A 13,920-nucleotide genomic window follows, 5' to 3' on the forward strand; every position below is an offset into this window, starting at 1 on the left:
TGGCTATCTTAGTCGACTTCTGTTATTTCGGTGCCTTCGAAATTCCATTGAAGAGAACCCTAAATTCGATTCCTACGTATATTGCGTCAGTGGACTGGAAATTTTCCGCTTCATATTTTGAAACCCAATAGACAATAATTTATTATTTAACTGTCTTACGATATTACGTCCGGCCGCAGTGGTCGAGCGGTTCTAGGCGCTTCAGTCCGGAACAACGCTGCTACTACGGTCGCAGGTTCGAATCCTGCCTCGGGCATATATGTGTGTGATGTTCTTAGGTTAGTTAGGTCTGAGTAGTTCTAAGTTCTAGGGGACTGATAACCTCAGATATTAAGTCCCACAGTGCTTAGAGCCGTTTGAACCATTTGAACGATATTACGTGATATCAGCCGGGGATGGCCTTGGTCAGGGAAATGAAATTTCACTGCTACGTCTCAGAGTCTGCGAACCCGTACGACTGATAAGAAGAAAATTTTCCGAAAAGAAGCAAAGCGGACGTGAAAGTCGAGCATCGTCGGGCTGCGGTCTGACTGTTACCTAGGTCCATACTGCGTGTTCAGAGCCACTGTACCACAACGCCAACAGCATCAGACGAGTAACCAGAATGTGGAAGAGCAATACTCGCGTGTTCCTTTTTATCTCTTAGATGCTGCAACGAAATAGCAGTTTTTAGGGAACAGAGTCTACTTTCACGATCAAGCTACGTGAGGGTATCCCAGGCCATGCCCAAAGCTTTTCTGTTATCATAAAAACGCAAGAATGTCACCCATTATTCTTTCCAACCGCCAAGAATCTCGTGACGATTTTTATCTCTCCGCTATAGTTGCAGTGTACCACATAAAGCATTTCTTGTACTGGGCTGTACGTCATCTCAATAGAATTAATGATATCTCAAGCAGAATATAATATCGGGAAATAGTTGTATGGCGTAGCCAGAGTAAATGGAGATTTATTTTGTGTCTCTTTCTGCTCTCGATCTCAGAGACTAGACAGTAAGATAGTGTTTAAAAACGTTGTGAAATTTTAACAACAAATTTTATTTTCGTTCGTAGCCTAAGCGATTAAGTAATCTGAGATGAGTCATTACTCATAAACAATCAATTTTCTGCTCTTTTAGTTGTCAGTAGTGTAGCGTTCCAATTTTTTAAGAACACTGGCGATAATTTGTCTTGTTGGACTAGGTTTGTCATGTAGTAAACTCTAACTGGGGTTGACAATTTAGTCGACTCACACATTTCCTTTTCAAAATTCTGTCTTTATTTTTATTTCGTTATGCTTGATTTTGTTTCATGTGCTACTCATCCATTTGTCAAATTACGACAGATGTACTGGACAAAAATGATAAAACCAACATTTTTCACGAACAGTGTGAATGGCGGTTAATACACCAACGAGCTGCAATAGGCTAGGTAGGAAGTGATATCTGCGCGCCGGGTAAAACTACACTCACGCGCACAGACCTAAGGGCTGACAATGCCTACAGAAAGATAGTAAGTTCCGTTCGGATACATACCACCCAGTTGGACCAGAGTTCCCGTGTGTTGATCACGTCGATCCAGTTTCCGATGACGTTGACGAATTCTTCTGCGGTGGATGTGCTGTTGAGGTCGGTGATGAGCAAGAAGTTGAAGGAGAAGTGCGCGCCAGGATTTGTGGCGTTGCCATAGTAACCCACAACCTGCTCCACAGTGCCGTACGCCTCAGTCATCATCACCCTGCCAGACGTAGTAGCACTTTATAGGAAGCAAGACCATATTTATTATCTATAGACCACTAGAGAGAACCTGTGATGCGGCCTCACCGGGGTATATTATGTAATGACCAACTTGCCAGAACAGTGTTTTGGAGCCATTTTCGAATTAAATACCTATAACACATCATTTAGGGTTTATAGTTTGACTGTACAAAACTGTTTTACACAGTTTATGATTTTAACGATATCATAAAAATATTCAACACGATTTTTAACGTTGTTATGAACAGTTAAGTACTTTTGTTTTCAAAGAACAAAATTGGGGATCCTCTTCCACGCAGAAATTAGTATTTTACTTTTAAAATTGCATATTGCAACAATAAGTAAACATATTTGTTAAACAAATGCAAGGTAACAACAGTAATGCAACAAACAAGCAAATTTAATACTTTCCCAAACAATTAGGCTTAAAATGTAACTTTCAAATAATCTTATTGATTTCTTCGTTTCCGCTTACACTTTATACTATTGGATCTACTTTTAATACCACGGTTGGCCAGGAAATAACGCACCGCATTTTTTTCTCAGCCGAAAACAATGCTATGAATGCGAAACGTTTCGTATGTGTTATTTGAAGTCTCCTGAGTGAGCGCGCCAAGTTTCCGTCACTTCCGACAGATAGCGTAGCTGCAGGACAGTTTCAAAATGGCGTCCGTAGGTGGTTTAGATTTGATAAGTTTTTCGTTCCATAGATCCGTGCTGAGGTGATCCTCGTGGATGTGGAACATGTCAAATTTTTTTTAAGCTGAAATAACAATACCAATAGTATGATTATATACAATACATCATGTGTTTCTATTAAAAAATTCGCCAATGGAGTAGAAAGAGTTGGCCACTAGTAAGTTTTTCAGGCTCCTTTTAAACTGATCTTTATTTGTAACTAAATTTTTTATGTTTGCTGGCAAATTATTGAAGATGAGTGTTCCTGAGTAGTGGACCCCTTTTTTAACTAAAGTAACTGCTTTTAAGTCCTTGTGCAGATCATTTTTGTCCCTGGTATTGTATGTATGAACTGAGCTGTTTGTTGGAAAAAGAGATATATTATTTAGGACAAATTTCATTAAGGAGTAAATACAGTATATAGAGAGGCAGTAGTTAGTTTACCCAGTTCTTTGAAGAGGTTTCTACAGGACATCCGTGAATTTACTCCACCAATAACACGTATTACCCGCTTTTGGACTCTGAAAACTTTTGTTTGACTTGAAGAGTTACCCCAAAACATTATACCATACGACATTATGGAATGAAAGTAGGCAAAGTATGCAAGCTTTTTCATTTTTATGTCGCCTATGTCTGCTAACACTTGAATTGCAAATACAGATTTTTAAGGCGTTTCTGCGGTTCTGTGGTGTGCTCCTCCCAACTCAATTTATTATTAAGTTGTAATACCAGGAATTTAAGACTGTCAACCTCTTGTATCTGATCTTCTTCATACTTCTGCGTATGTTGGGTGGAAACCTCTTGCAGGTTCTGAACTGTATATAGTGAGTCTTTTCGAAGTTTAATGTCAGTGAGTTAGCTTTAAACCATTTATTACTATCCATGAAAATATAATTAGCAGATCTTTCTAGAACTACATTCGACATACTATTTATTGCAATACTTGTGTCATCTGCAAACAAAACGAACTCTGCTTCTGGCAGTGTAACTGATGAGAGATCATTAATGTACATAAGAAAAAGCAGTGGCCCTAAGATGGATCCTTGTGGGACACCACATGTAATTCTTTCCCTTTCTGACGCTGACTGATGACTTAATTCACTAGTCCCTTGCACTGACACCCTTTGTTTCCTGTTAGCGAGACATGATTTGAACCATTTTGCAGCACTGCCTGCGACACCATAGAATTCTAATTTATTTAAAAGGATGTTGTGGTTCACACAATCAAATGCCTTTGACAAATCACAGAAAATACCTGCTGCTTGTAATTTGTTATTTAATGAATTACGTACATTTTCACTGTAGGTGTAAATTGCCTTCTCGATATCAGAACCCTTCAGAAACCCAAACTGTGTTCTTGATAATATGTTATTTATGGTCAGATGGATGAGAAGCTGCCTGTAAAATACTATTTCTAAAATTTTTGAGAATGCTGGCAAAAGTGAAATCGGTCTGTAGTTTGATGGTATCGTTACAAGCAACGCCATATGCACAAATGTCTATGGAGCATCTGATGTCGACAGAAGTACAGTTAGCCGCTGGGCACAGAGGGTGAGATCATCCGAAGGCGGTTCAGTGGAGGGGATGATTCACACGGTGAAGCACTGGCTTTGTTACCAGGACAAGGATTGGCACCGACAGGGCATACAAGTTCTTTGTTTCGCGCTGGAGGAAGGAAATAGAAGAGCATGGAGATAACGTGGAAAAATAGAGTTTGTAGATAAAACACCATTCTTTCGTGTGCGTAATTATGTTCAATAAAGAATTGTTGAAGAGAAAATGTGGTACATTACTTTCTGGGCAAACCCTCATATCTTCATAACTTAGTGGTCTTAACATATCACATTGAATACTGAGTGGAGCCAAAACTCTAAGCTTGTCTTCAGCCATCAAGGTTCGAAATTTGTTTTTGATCAACTTCGGTGATGAATACTTCATGAGCCATGTGCCATGTGCCATTTGTGACTTCAATAAATATGTCAAAAATCCGCCTCAGTTGCGAAATGTTAGTGGTACCAGTAACATTTAGCAACTGAGGCGGATTTTTGACATATTAATTTATCACAGTTGCTGACAGGGCTGCAAAATGTTAAAAACTCATAGATTTGTGCCTTCGGCAAAATGGGGATGGTGAAGTGCAGATAGATGCACACTGAAGAAATCGAGTGACACTCCCATCGTCAAACAACAGTTAGAGAAAGACAAACTCGCGTTTATCTCCTACAATGGACCTTCTTCTTCAAAATTGCGATAATCCTCATAGAAACCACCATCAAAGCTATCTTTGGAAAATTATTAAAAAAACTAAATATATGCTGGGCTCCGAGCCAAGGACCAATTGCAACCGCAATTACCCGGCACATTAGGTGAGTATATTTGAAGCATAAAGTCAGTGGTGGCAGAACACATCATTAGTAAATTTGAGAAAACGAGAATATTTTGCCAAATTGTGCCTTCTGGAAGAGGATGATTAAAGAAGGAGTTGAGATGAGGCTCCATGAAAATCTCGTCTACAGGTACGAGGACTATCACTAGAGATCGGCGTGGAATCTTTCATAAGCAGCTGTATGTAGAGACCGCGCGCAACACTTGACCCTTCGCGAGTCTGGGTAAGACAGTAAGTGCCGAGAGTCGAACGGCAGTCCGCCTCCCACCATGGCACGTCGATGGCCACGCCAGAGCAGAGGGGTTGCAGGGAGAGGTGGCCGCCGCTTATGTATATGTATATATGACTTCCAATTGATCTCGACACTGCGCCAGTAGATGATGAGAGTGGCACTCATCGAAACTTTGAGGGATTTCTACGTAGCCTCCCTGCTGCAAACGTCAGAAAGATTTCACCAGCTGTATATGACGGTAAAGTCTGTATTTATTATATTTCTTTGCTTTAGTAGACCACAGCTCCGGCCTGCATACACAGCAGTTGAATTAACAGTACCTACAAGGTATCGCCCTGATGAAAGCAGCTACGTACCTTGTTGTGGACTCCATGAGATATCAAATGTGTTCGGGATCCTTCCTGTGCCATTGCCATTGAACTGACGTTTATAGTAACTGTAATCGTAAATGGATCCGAGGTACACACGACATGCTCTGTGGTTTCCAGATGCGAGGTATGATCAAAAAGTAATGGGAATGTTTTTTAATTTTTGCGGAATTTATACATCCGTTTTTTTAGTTTTTTTATCTTTTTGGTGCACTTGTTGCTGATGTATGTTTACATCTTTAGTTGTTTTTTGTTGACAGTCGAAAAGATTATACGTGTTTTCGAGTCTCGGCGAATTTTTAATTTAAAAAAAAAAGTAGGAAAGAATTTGCATTAAATTTTGCTTGAGAAATATTGACTGTGGCTTTCGGCGAATCTAGTATGAGTGAGACAAAAGTTTCAGATTGGTATAAATGTTTTAAAGAAGGTCGAGAAGACGATGAAGAGAACGATAGCCTTGGACGCCGTAGCGCATCAGTTGCTGACGGCAATATGGAAGAAAATGGCTCCGGAAAACAGGCTATTTACAATCACAGAGGTTGCTGGTGATGTTGGCATATTATTTGGCTCATGCCAAGAAATTTTGTCGGATGGTTTGGGCATGGAACGTGTAGCAGCAAAGTTTATTCCAAAATTGTTGAATATCGACTGAAAACGACGGCGCATAGACATCGTCCAGGAATTACTGAATGAAGTCGACAACGATCGAGAATTTCTCTAGAAGCTTATAAAAGGTGACATGACATGAGTACGATGCTGAAACAAAGGCCAAATAGTCCCTATGGAAGACCATGCAGAGCCAAGACCGAAAAAAATTCGACAAGGTTCGATCACATATGAAGGATCTTCTCATTATTTTCTTCGATTACAGTGGGACAGTGCATAATGAGTATGTGCCTTGAGGTCATACGATCAGTAAGGAACACTATCTTAAAGCTGTGCACCGTTTGCGTGAAGCAATCGGAAGAAAAAGACCATTATTGGGGCAAAATCACTTGTGAAAATTTCATCACGATAATGCTCCCGCTCACACATCAATGCTTGTTCGTGATTTTTTGGCAAATTAAAAAACCGTTCTGTTGCGTGAGTCATCTAATTCGCCGCAAATGACACCTGGAGACTTCTTTCTACATCCGAGGCTGAGGATAACCATGAAAAGATGTCATTTTAACACCCTTGATGAGATAAAAACAGAATTGCTGAAGGAGCTGAGCATCATAACGAAAAGTGAGTTACAAAAAACTTCCAACACTGGAAAAAGCGCTGAGGGGGAGGACGAAATTGATGAGGATGAATAAATGGTTCAAATGGCTCTGAGCACTATGGGACTTAACTTCTGAGGTCATCAGTCCCCTAGAACTTAGAACTACTTAAACCTAACTAACCTAAGGACATCACACACATCCATGCCCGAAGCAGGACGTTAAATCAGTTCTATGACACATGTACCTTCCAGATTTTCGGATGAATTCTTGTAAAATGATGTATTTCTATAAACTACGATTTCTTGTAAACTGTAATGAAGCGATATACTAAGGACATCTGTACTACAACTTACTACTACATTAAAAGATTTTATTTGTATTATAATTAGTATCCTAGGTATCACAGCTAAAAATTGGAGATGACGGAAAGTTGCATTTGGAAAGGGTTGGGGAGAGGGGGAAGAATGTAGAAAGAGACGTCAACAACCTGTAACTCTGCTTCCCCGAACTCATCAGCTGAATGAAGCCTTGACCGCTCTCGACCTACTACCGACAATTATCATTTCACCATAGAAAGTAGAGTCCTAGATTCACACAAGGTGGTATCTTCTATGAATAGATGACGCAAGGGGGCTAGATTGTGGTAATTTTTACATGATACTACCCTGATAACAACTTATCTAATTTTCGAAATTTCTTGCTCTACATATTTCCATGCATTGCTGTTTTGGCGATTTTTCTTTTACTAACAGTAACGACAGGGCCCCAAAAATCCAAAAAATATACCTAAAAAACACTGGTCAGTTATGTTACGCTAAACTGTAATGAGTAGATCACAAAGAGCACATTGTATGAAATAGAAGTACCAGTTCGCTTTGGGAATCTGCAGTGGATATAATTGCTAGTTCCTTGGGTGCGTAGTATTGTTTCCGATATGAACGATGTGCAGAGAGCCAAGATCTGTGGGCGGTAATTATCAAAATTAGCAGTTACATTAAGGTTATACAATCATCCCCATTGAAACTAATAGACCAAAAAACTTTTTTATTCTCTATTATACGTTGTTGCTGCCTACTTTATTTTTCCAGAGAGCATAACAAATCACAGCAGAAAATGTAAAAAGAACACATCGTACATATGTACGAACAAAGAAATGATTTACAATTACCCTTCTGAAGCTATTTTTCAGGTTCTCCCATTTCATAATACTATACAACGTGTTCAGATCAGACATCTCAAACGGAATATTTGAAGACTTGGATGCAATAATAGGATAATAACCAGAAACAAAGTTCAGAGAAAAATTAGAAAAACATTTTTCACTGTGTTTTCCAAACATTTTGTTAAATATTTAGATTATATGTGGAAATTTAACTCCAAACAGCCTGCAGTGTGAGTTTTACACCTCGTCTCTGATCCATAAGGAACATATATATGAGGAGCAATACGAATGTTAGAATTATCCAGTTCCTGCTGTAATCTTTTATGAATCAAGACCCATCGCACAGAATTTGATGCTGTATGTGAGTAATAATTTACTAAGAGACAAATAAATACATAAATAAATTAGAATAAATATACTTCAAACCATTTAAAGAAATGTGAAAAATCAAGAAAGAATACAGACTATTTCGGAAGTTGAAAGTCAAGTCATCGGTCAGTACGCACTTTATAAAAGTACTAATAAATCGTAAGAGAAAATTTTCGGAAATTTGTCTGTAACGTTCTCCATTTTGTATTTTCAAAATTATAATGAAAGTGTACGCCAGCACAAACGAAAATGAAATTGATAACGAGTTGTCCTAAAGGCAGGAAAATCATGTGTCTATGTCAAAACTGCCAAAACATCCTGTGTCGTGTAACTGTTCAAACCCCATCGAATGACAGACAGATTCTTCATTCCCACCTACCCATTTGAGATCTGTGTATCATTTGTTGTGTATACGAGGGTATATTTTACCGCAAGTTTCATTAAATCTGGATGTATGTTGCTACAGAAGGCTGTGGAGTCATGTAGAGTGGAGGTACTTGTAGCATTGCTGTTTACTTACTCTTAAAGACACAGAACTTGGATCCAAAATCAGCGTTCTGAGTAACAGGTACTAAAATCTTCCTCCCTTCTTATATGAATTTGTAGTATTTACTTATCGTAAAAGATTCGTTGCCATTCATTACCGTTGTTGTTGTTGTGGTCTTCACCCTGACACTGGTTTGATGCAGCTCTCCTTGCTACTCTATCCTGTGCAAGATTCTTCATCTTCCAGTACTTACTGCAACCTACATCCTTCTGAATCTGCTTAGTGTATTCATCTCTTGGTCTCCCTCTACTATTTTTACCCTCCACGCTGCCATCCACATTTATTACCACCAAGCTGAAAAATACACTACTGGACATTAAAATTGCCACACCACGAAGATGAAGCGCTACAGACGCGAAATTTAACCGACAGCAATAAGATGCTGTGATATGCAAATGATTATCTTTTCAGAGCATTCACACAAGGTTGGCGCCGGTGGCGACACCTACAACGTGCTGACATGAGGAAAGCTTCCAACCGATTTCTCACACACAAACAGCAATTGACCGGCGTTGCCTGGTGAAACGTTGTTTTGATGCCTCGTGTAAGGAGGAGAAATGCGTACCATCGCGTTTCCGACTTTGATAAAGGTCGGATTGTAGCCTATCGCGATTGCGGTTTATCGTATCGAGACATTGCTGCTCGCGTTGGTCGAGATCCAATGACTGTTAGCAGAATATGGGATCGGTGGGTTCAGGAGGGTAATACGGAAGGCCGTGCTGGATCCCAACGGCCTCGTATCACTAGCAGTCGAGATGACAGGCATCTTATCAGCATGACTGTAACGGATCGTGCACCCACGTCTCGATGCCTGAGTCAATAAATGGGGACGTTTTCAAGACAACAACCACCTGCATGAACAGTTCGACGACGTTTGCAGCAGCATGGACCATCAGCTCAGAGCCCACTACTGCAGTTACACTGGACGCTGCATCACAGACAGGAGCGCCTGCGATGGTGTACTCAACGACGAGCCTGGATGCGCCGGCCTCGGTGGTCAAGCGGTTCTAGGCACTTCAGTCCGGAACCGCGCGACCACTATGGTCGCAGATTGGAATCCTGCCTCGGGCATGGATGTGTGTGATGTCCTTAGGCTAGTTAGGTTTAAGTAGTTCTAAGTTCTAGGCGACTGATGACCTCAGATGTTAAGTCCCATAGTGCTCAGAGCCATTTGAACCATTCTTGAACCTGGGTGCACGAATGGCAAAACGTCATTTTTTCGGATGAATCCAGGTTCTGTTTACAGCATCATTATGGTCGCATCCGTGTTTGGTGACATCGCGGTAAACGCACATTGGAAGCGTGTATTCGTCATCGCCGTACTGGCGTATCATCCGGCGTGATGGTATGGGGTGTCATTGGTTACACGTCTCGGTCACTTCTTATTCGCATTGACGTGCGTCAGTAAAAAAGACGAATAAAAAGGTGTTAGCATGTGGACGTAATGTGCTGTTTCAGTCTCTTCTGTAGCTAAGGTCCATCACCGTTCCCTTTGGATCCCTACGTAATTCGGTGCTCTCCGATACACACGATCGAACAGTGGAGGAGTGTTACTCAAGCGTCAACTTTAGGTTACAATATCTCCGGACGTAATTAACATTTTACAATGCAACAAACGGCACTGATTACGTATTTATTTATGTGTTCATATGTGCTAACAAAACTAACGGGGTTCCATTTAAAAAAAACGTCGGTTTGTGTAAAAAAACACACTTCCGTGCATTTTTGTACGGTTTGTATTAAACAATTACACTAGCACCTCTCCTCACGTTCGGTCTGTGGAATCGGTTCGTCAGTATTTGATGTGGTTTACGAAATATATCCAGCGGTAACGTTCGGTGACTCATCCTGTATAATGTTTTAGGACTGTTACAATTTCATTCGGTTTTTTTCTAGCAACGGCAGCTGAGGCCAGTTTGACCAAGAGCAAGAAATAGATATTTCCAGCTATCTACTTTTTGCGCTCTAAAAAGTGTTCTCAACTGAAATACCACCTAGTTACCAAAATATTAAACATTTTCTAGAAATTAAAACACCGGAGGATAGAGGGTACCTGTGCACACAAATCTGTGAGAAAAGCAACTTATTTTCAGGAAAAATGGTGATTATCCATTTCTTGCACTTACATCTTCATTTGCTAATGCCACAAAAAATCCAACTTACGTGTTTGTGTAATTGTCCATGAGTTTCCTGAATTCTTGTATGACGACGTACGTCTCGTCCTGGTGCTGCATGGGTGTAGGTTGGCCCTCCACAGCGTCAGGGAAACCCTCAGCCTCCACCAGACACATCACAGCGTCCATGCGGAAACCGTCCACCCCCTTGTCCAGCCAGAACTTCATCTCCCCCTGTGAACAGAGAACGTGTCTGGTACACCCGTACATCCTTTCTTTGCACCGAAAATTATTAGCAGCCTTCAGCTACAAACCCTTGGTTCTACAATGAATCAATTACACTATAGCCAAAATCCTTGCCTAATTAAGAAATGATAACACGCATCAGACGGATGTCGGAAGTTCTAGGGAAGACATTTGGCATACTACGTTGCCCAGAAATAAGTAACTATATAAATGCTGAAAATAAGATGAGTGTAAAGGGGAAAAGAAAGAAAATAAAATGTAACGAAATTGTAAAATGTCAACCACAATAACAACATAGTTAACAGGCTACATGGTTAGCCCTATGATTTGCAGCGATGGTGCATGCTCTCTTAATTTTAATTAATTTCACCAGGTCTCGAGAGAATATGACAGTCAGAGATATTTCATCATAAAAGACCGTAACTTTCCAAAAACTATTAAGAAAACTTGAAAATTGAAAATTAAGTCTTAAACTACTAAAACAAGACTCCAAAGCTACATTAACGAGATTTACAGTCATATTCCACATTATAGTACAAGGTTAGACACTACTGCAAACAACTCTTGTAAAGCATAATTGAAGGAGAGGGTGGAAGAAAATGATAACTCTCAATTTCGCAACTATCGGTTTGATTTCATTGTATGTTGTGTTTTAGAATGCACAAAACGCCAGTAAAAAGTAGTCTCATTCGTGCCACTGGAGAGAAGTATTTACTAAGTTGTAAGGCATCCTGATTTTACGGACCTTACATGAGCTTGATTCACAATGACAGGCTGATACAGTATGAGATCCTTAGAAAATAATAATCATATTATATCAACAAAAGGCAATTGCACTTAATCTCATGTATCGAAAACTAACAAAACAAAATCTACCAATATATGGACTGGCATGAACAAACAAGTTAAAGTGAAACGCATTTCGGAGCCGAACCGAGCAAGTGGTTAATGATATCACACAAGCCCCATTTATCAAGAGAATGCGAGCTTCAGCGCAGAAAGGGATAAGGCCAGAACAATACATTATTCCCTTTAATGTAAATAAGGCCGGGAAAAAGGGAAAGTGGCTGCTTGTCATTAACACGGCTAGGCTGCGACCCAGCAAGAAAAAAAATGTTTATTCACCTCTAGCGAGACAGTGATTGGCTGAAGCAATACTTAGCGATGCAGACGCGACACGGTGAGCAGATCCCTACTGTATAGAAGCATTTTGAGACCTATCTCTGTCTCGTCTTGTGGCGGATCGCGCAAGTGTGTGGAAATAAGTGAGGGCATTGAGACCTTTGCATTCGGCCAATGGAAGATGATACACTTCAGGTACTGTGGCGACAGGTAGAAAAGCGATAGTTAATTATTCCTGTGGCAATTTTTGTGGGCAAAGAAATTGTGCACATCGCTCCAACCCATAGCGAGTGAGCAATAGCCATTATTTTGGCTAAGGAAAGATTATCGTTCTACGGAACGCAGCAAAGTTGCGACTGAGTGAATTCAGTCAAGGCCAGAGTAGGGAATTAGCGTTTCAGATCCTGCATGGAGACAAGACGCCACTTGGTAAAGTACCATCATGCATTAGGCCACATTAAGTGTTCTGTCTAGATTTTGCTCACTCCAACTTGTGTACACTTTGACCATTGAATATCAAAAGCTAGGAAACTAACCTACCCTCTCACTGAGTACACGAGAGTTTTTTCATTGGTTCAAAAAGTATATTTATTCTCCATCAACTCAATGCATTGACCAGCTACAACAATATAGATTTAAATGAGATGACGAGGATTTTTAATAATAATTCTTTCCTGTAAAAAAATTTTTCATTTGTAGAGATAATGATTTTAATAATCGTCATTTCAATATGTCCATGGCTTGATTATTTTGTTATTGAGTTGCAAAAGCAATCGAACATGATTGTTGTTTATCACTTGACACCTGAAAGCAACAGTTGATAAATTATATGTAGAATAAAAATGGAATAGCTGTTCTGTCTTTCTAGAATAGACCCCAAACTTTCACTTTTATTAATTCATGCATTCTAGGTACGCGACAGCAGCGTTTCTATTGATTTTTGTTACCATCTGCACTTAGTATTAGCTGACTTACAGGGCCAGGGTCACATTTATTTACAATGTCTGTTTGACACCCTGGGCTTGGGAAGACAGTTCAGATGTTTTGCCCATTTGCGCACTAAGTGGTAAGCTAAGTTTGCACACGTTAGTACACTCACTGTGCACATACAAAGGTCAGACATGCGACATAGTAAACTTTTCTTTATACCCGTGTCTTTGAATTTAATCGACATCAAAAGTCAAAGTGGTCCCATTCTCAGGGAATAGACACAGGGGACCAGCTGCAGGAATCCTGAATCACTGCGCTTGTCAAGACCTTAGTGGAGGTGCTTTGCCTTTCTCTGAGTTGTTGTGAAGTGTCGAGTGTGTACCTGTGTCATATGCATGACTATGATGAGTGGGTGTGCCATGTGATATTGTGTTCATCTTGTTTTTGATGAAGGGAAGTAAGAAGGGTGAAACCTGCTGCCAACATGCGCTCACTCCTCTCAAATAGCACCAAGGGGCCATGGAGGTTAATGTCCCAATCTGATGGAAGGATCACCATCAACAATATCACCTATCCCCACTTCAGGAGACACTGCAGTGAGATGTGATATTTAATAGAGGACACAAGAAATTTACATCCCCACCAATCAACTCTTTGCTGGCCAAGTGCTAGAAGTGAGAATTTTTCACTATGATGATTCGAAGCAGCTTACCTTCCAGACCATGCCATCAGACAAGGGTGCATTAGCGAACTCAGCTATGGAAATGGGAGTGTTCACCAGCAGTGTGAGACATAACACTGCATCATACTTTAGAAGGAACACACC

The 13,920-nt window shown here is 40.3% G+C and overlaps 1 protein-coding gene across 1 annotated transcript in view; it reads right to left on the reverse strand.

The window, feature by feature from the left end:
* The window catches only part of LOC124620651, a 383,337-nt gene that overhangs the window by 307,844 nt on the left and 61,573 nt on the right, over positions 1–13,920 (reverse strand). The window contains exons 5-6 of the mRNA XM_047147087.1: positions 10,846–11,030; positions 1,514–1,715 (exon numbers count right to left, since the gene is read on the reverse strand). Coding sequence (XP_047003043.1) covers positions 1,514–1,715; positions 10,846–11,030 — 387 coding nt within the window. The remainder of the gene's footprint in view (positions 1–1,513; positions 1,716–10,845; positions 11,031–13,920) is intronic.

Source organism: Schistocerca americana, chromosome 1 (assembly GCF_021461395.2).
Source record: "Schistocerca americana isolate TAMUIC-IGC-003095 chromosome 1, iqSchAmer2.1, whole genome shotgun sequence".
Lineage (NCBI taxonomy): Eukaryota > Metazoa > Arthropoda > Insecta > Orthoptera > Acrididae > Schistocerca > Schistocerca americana.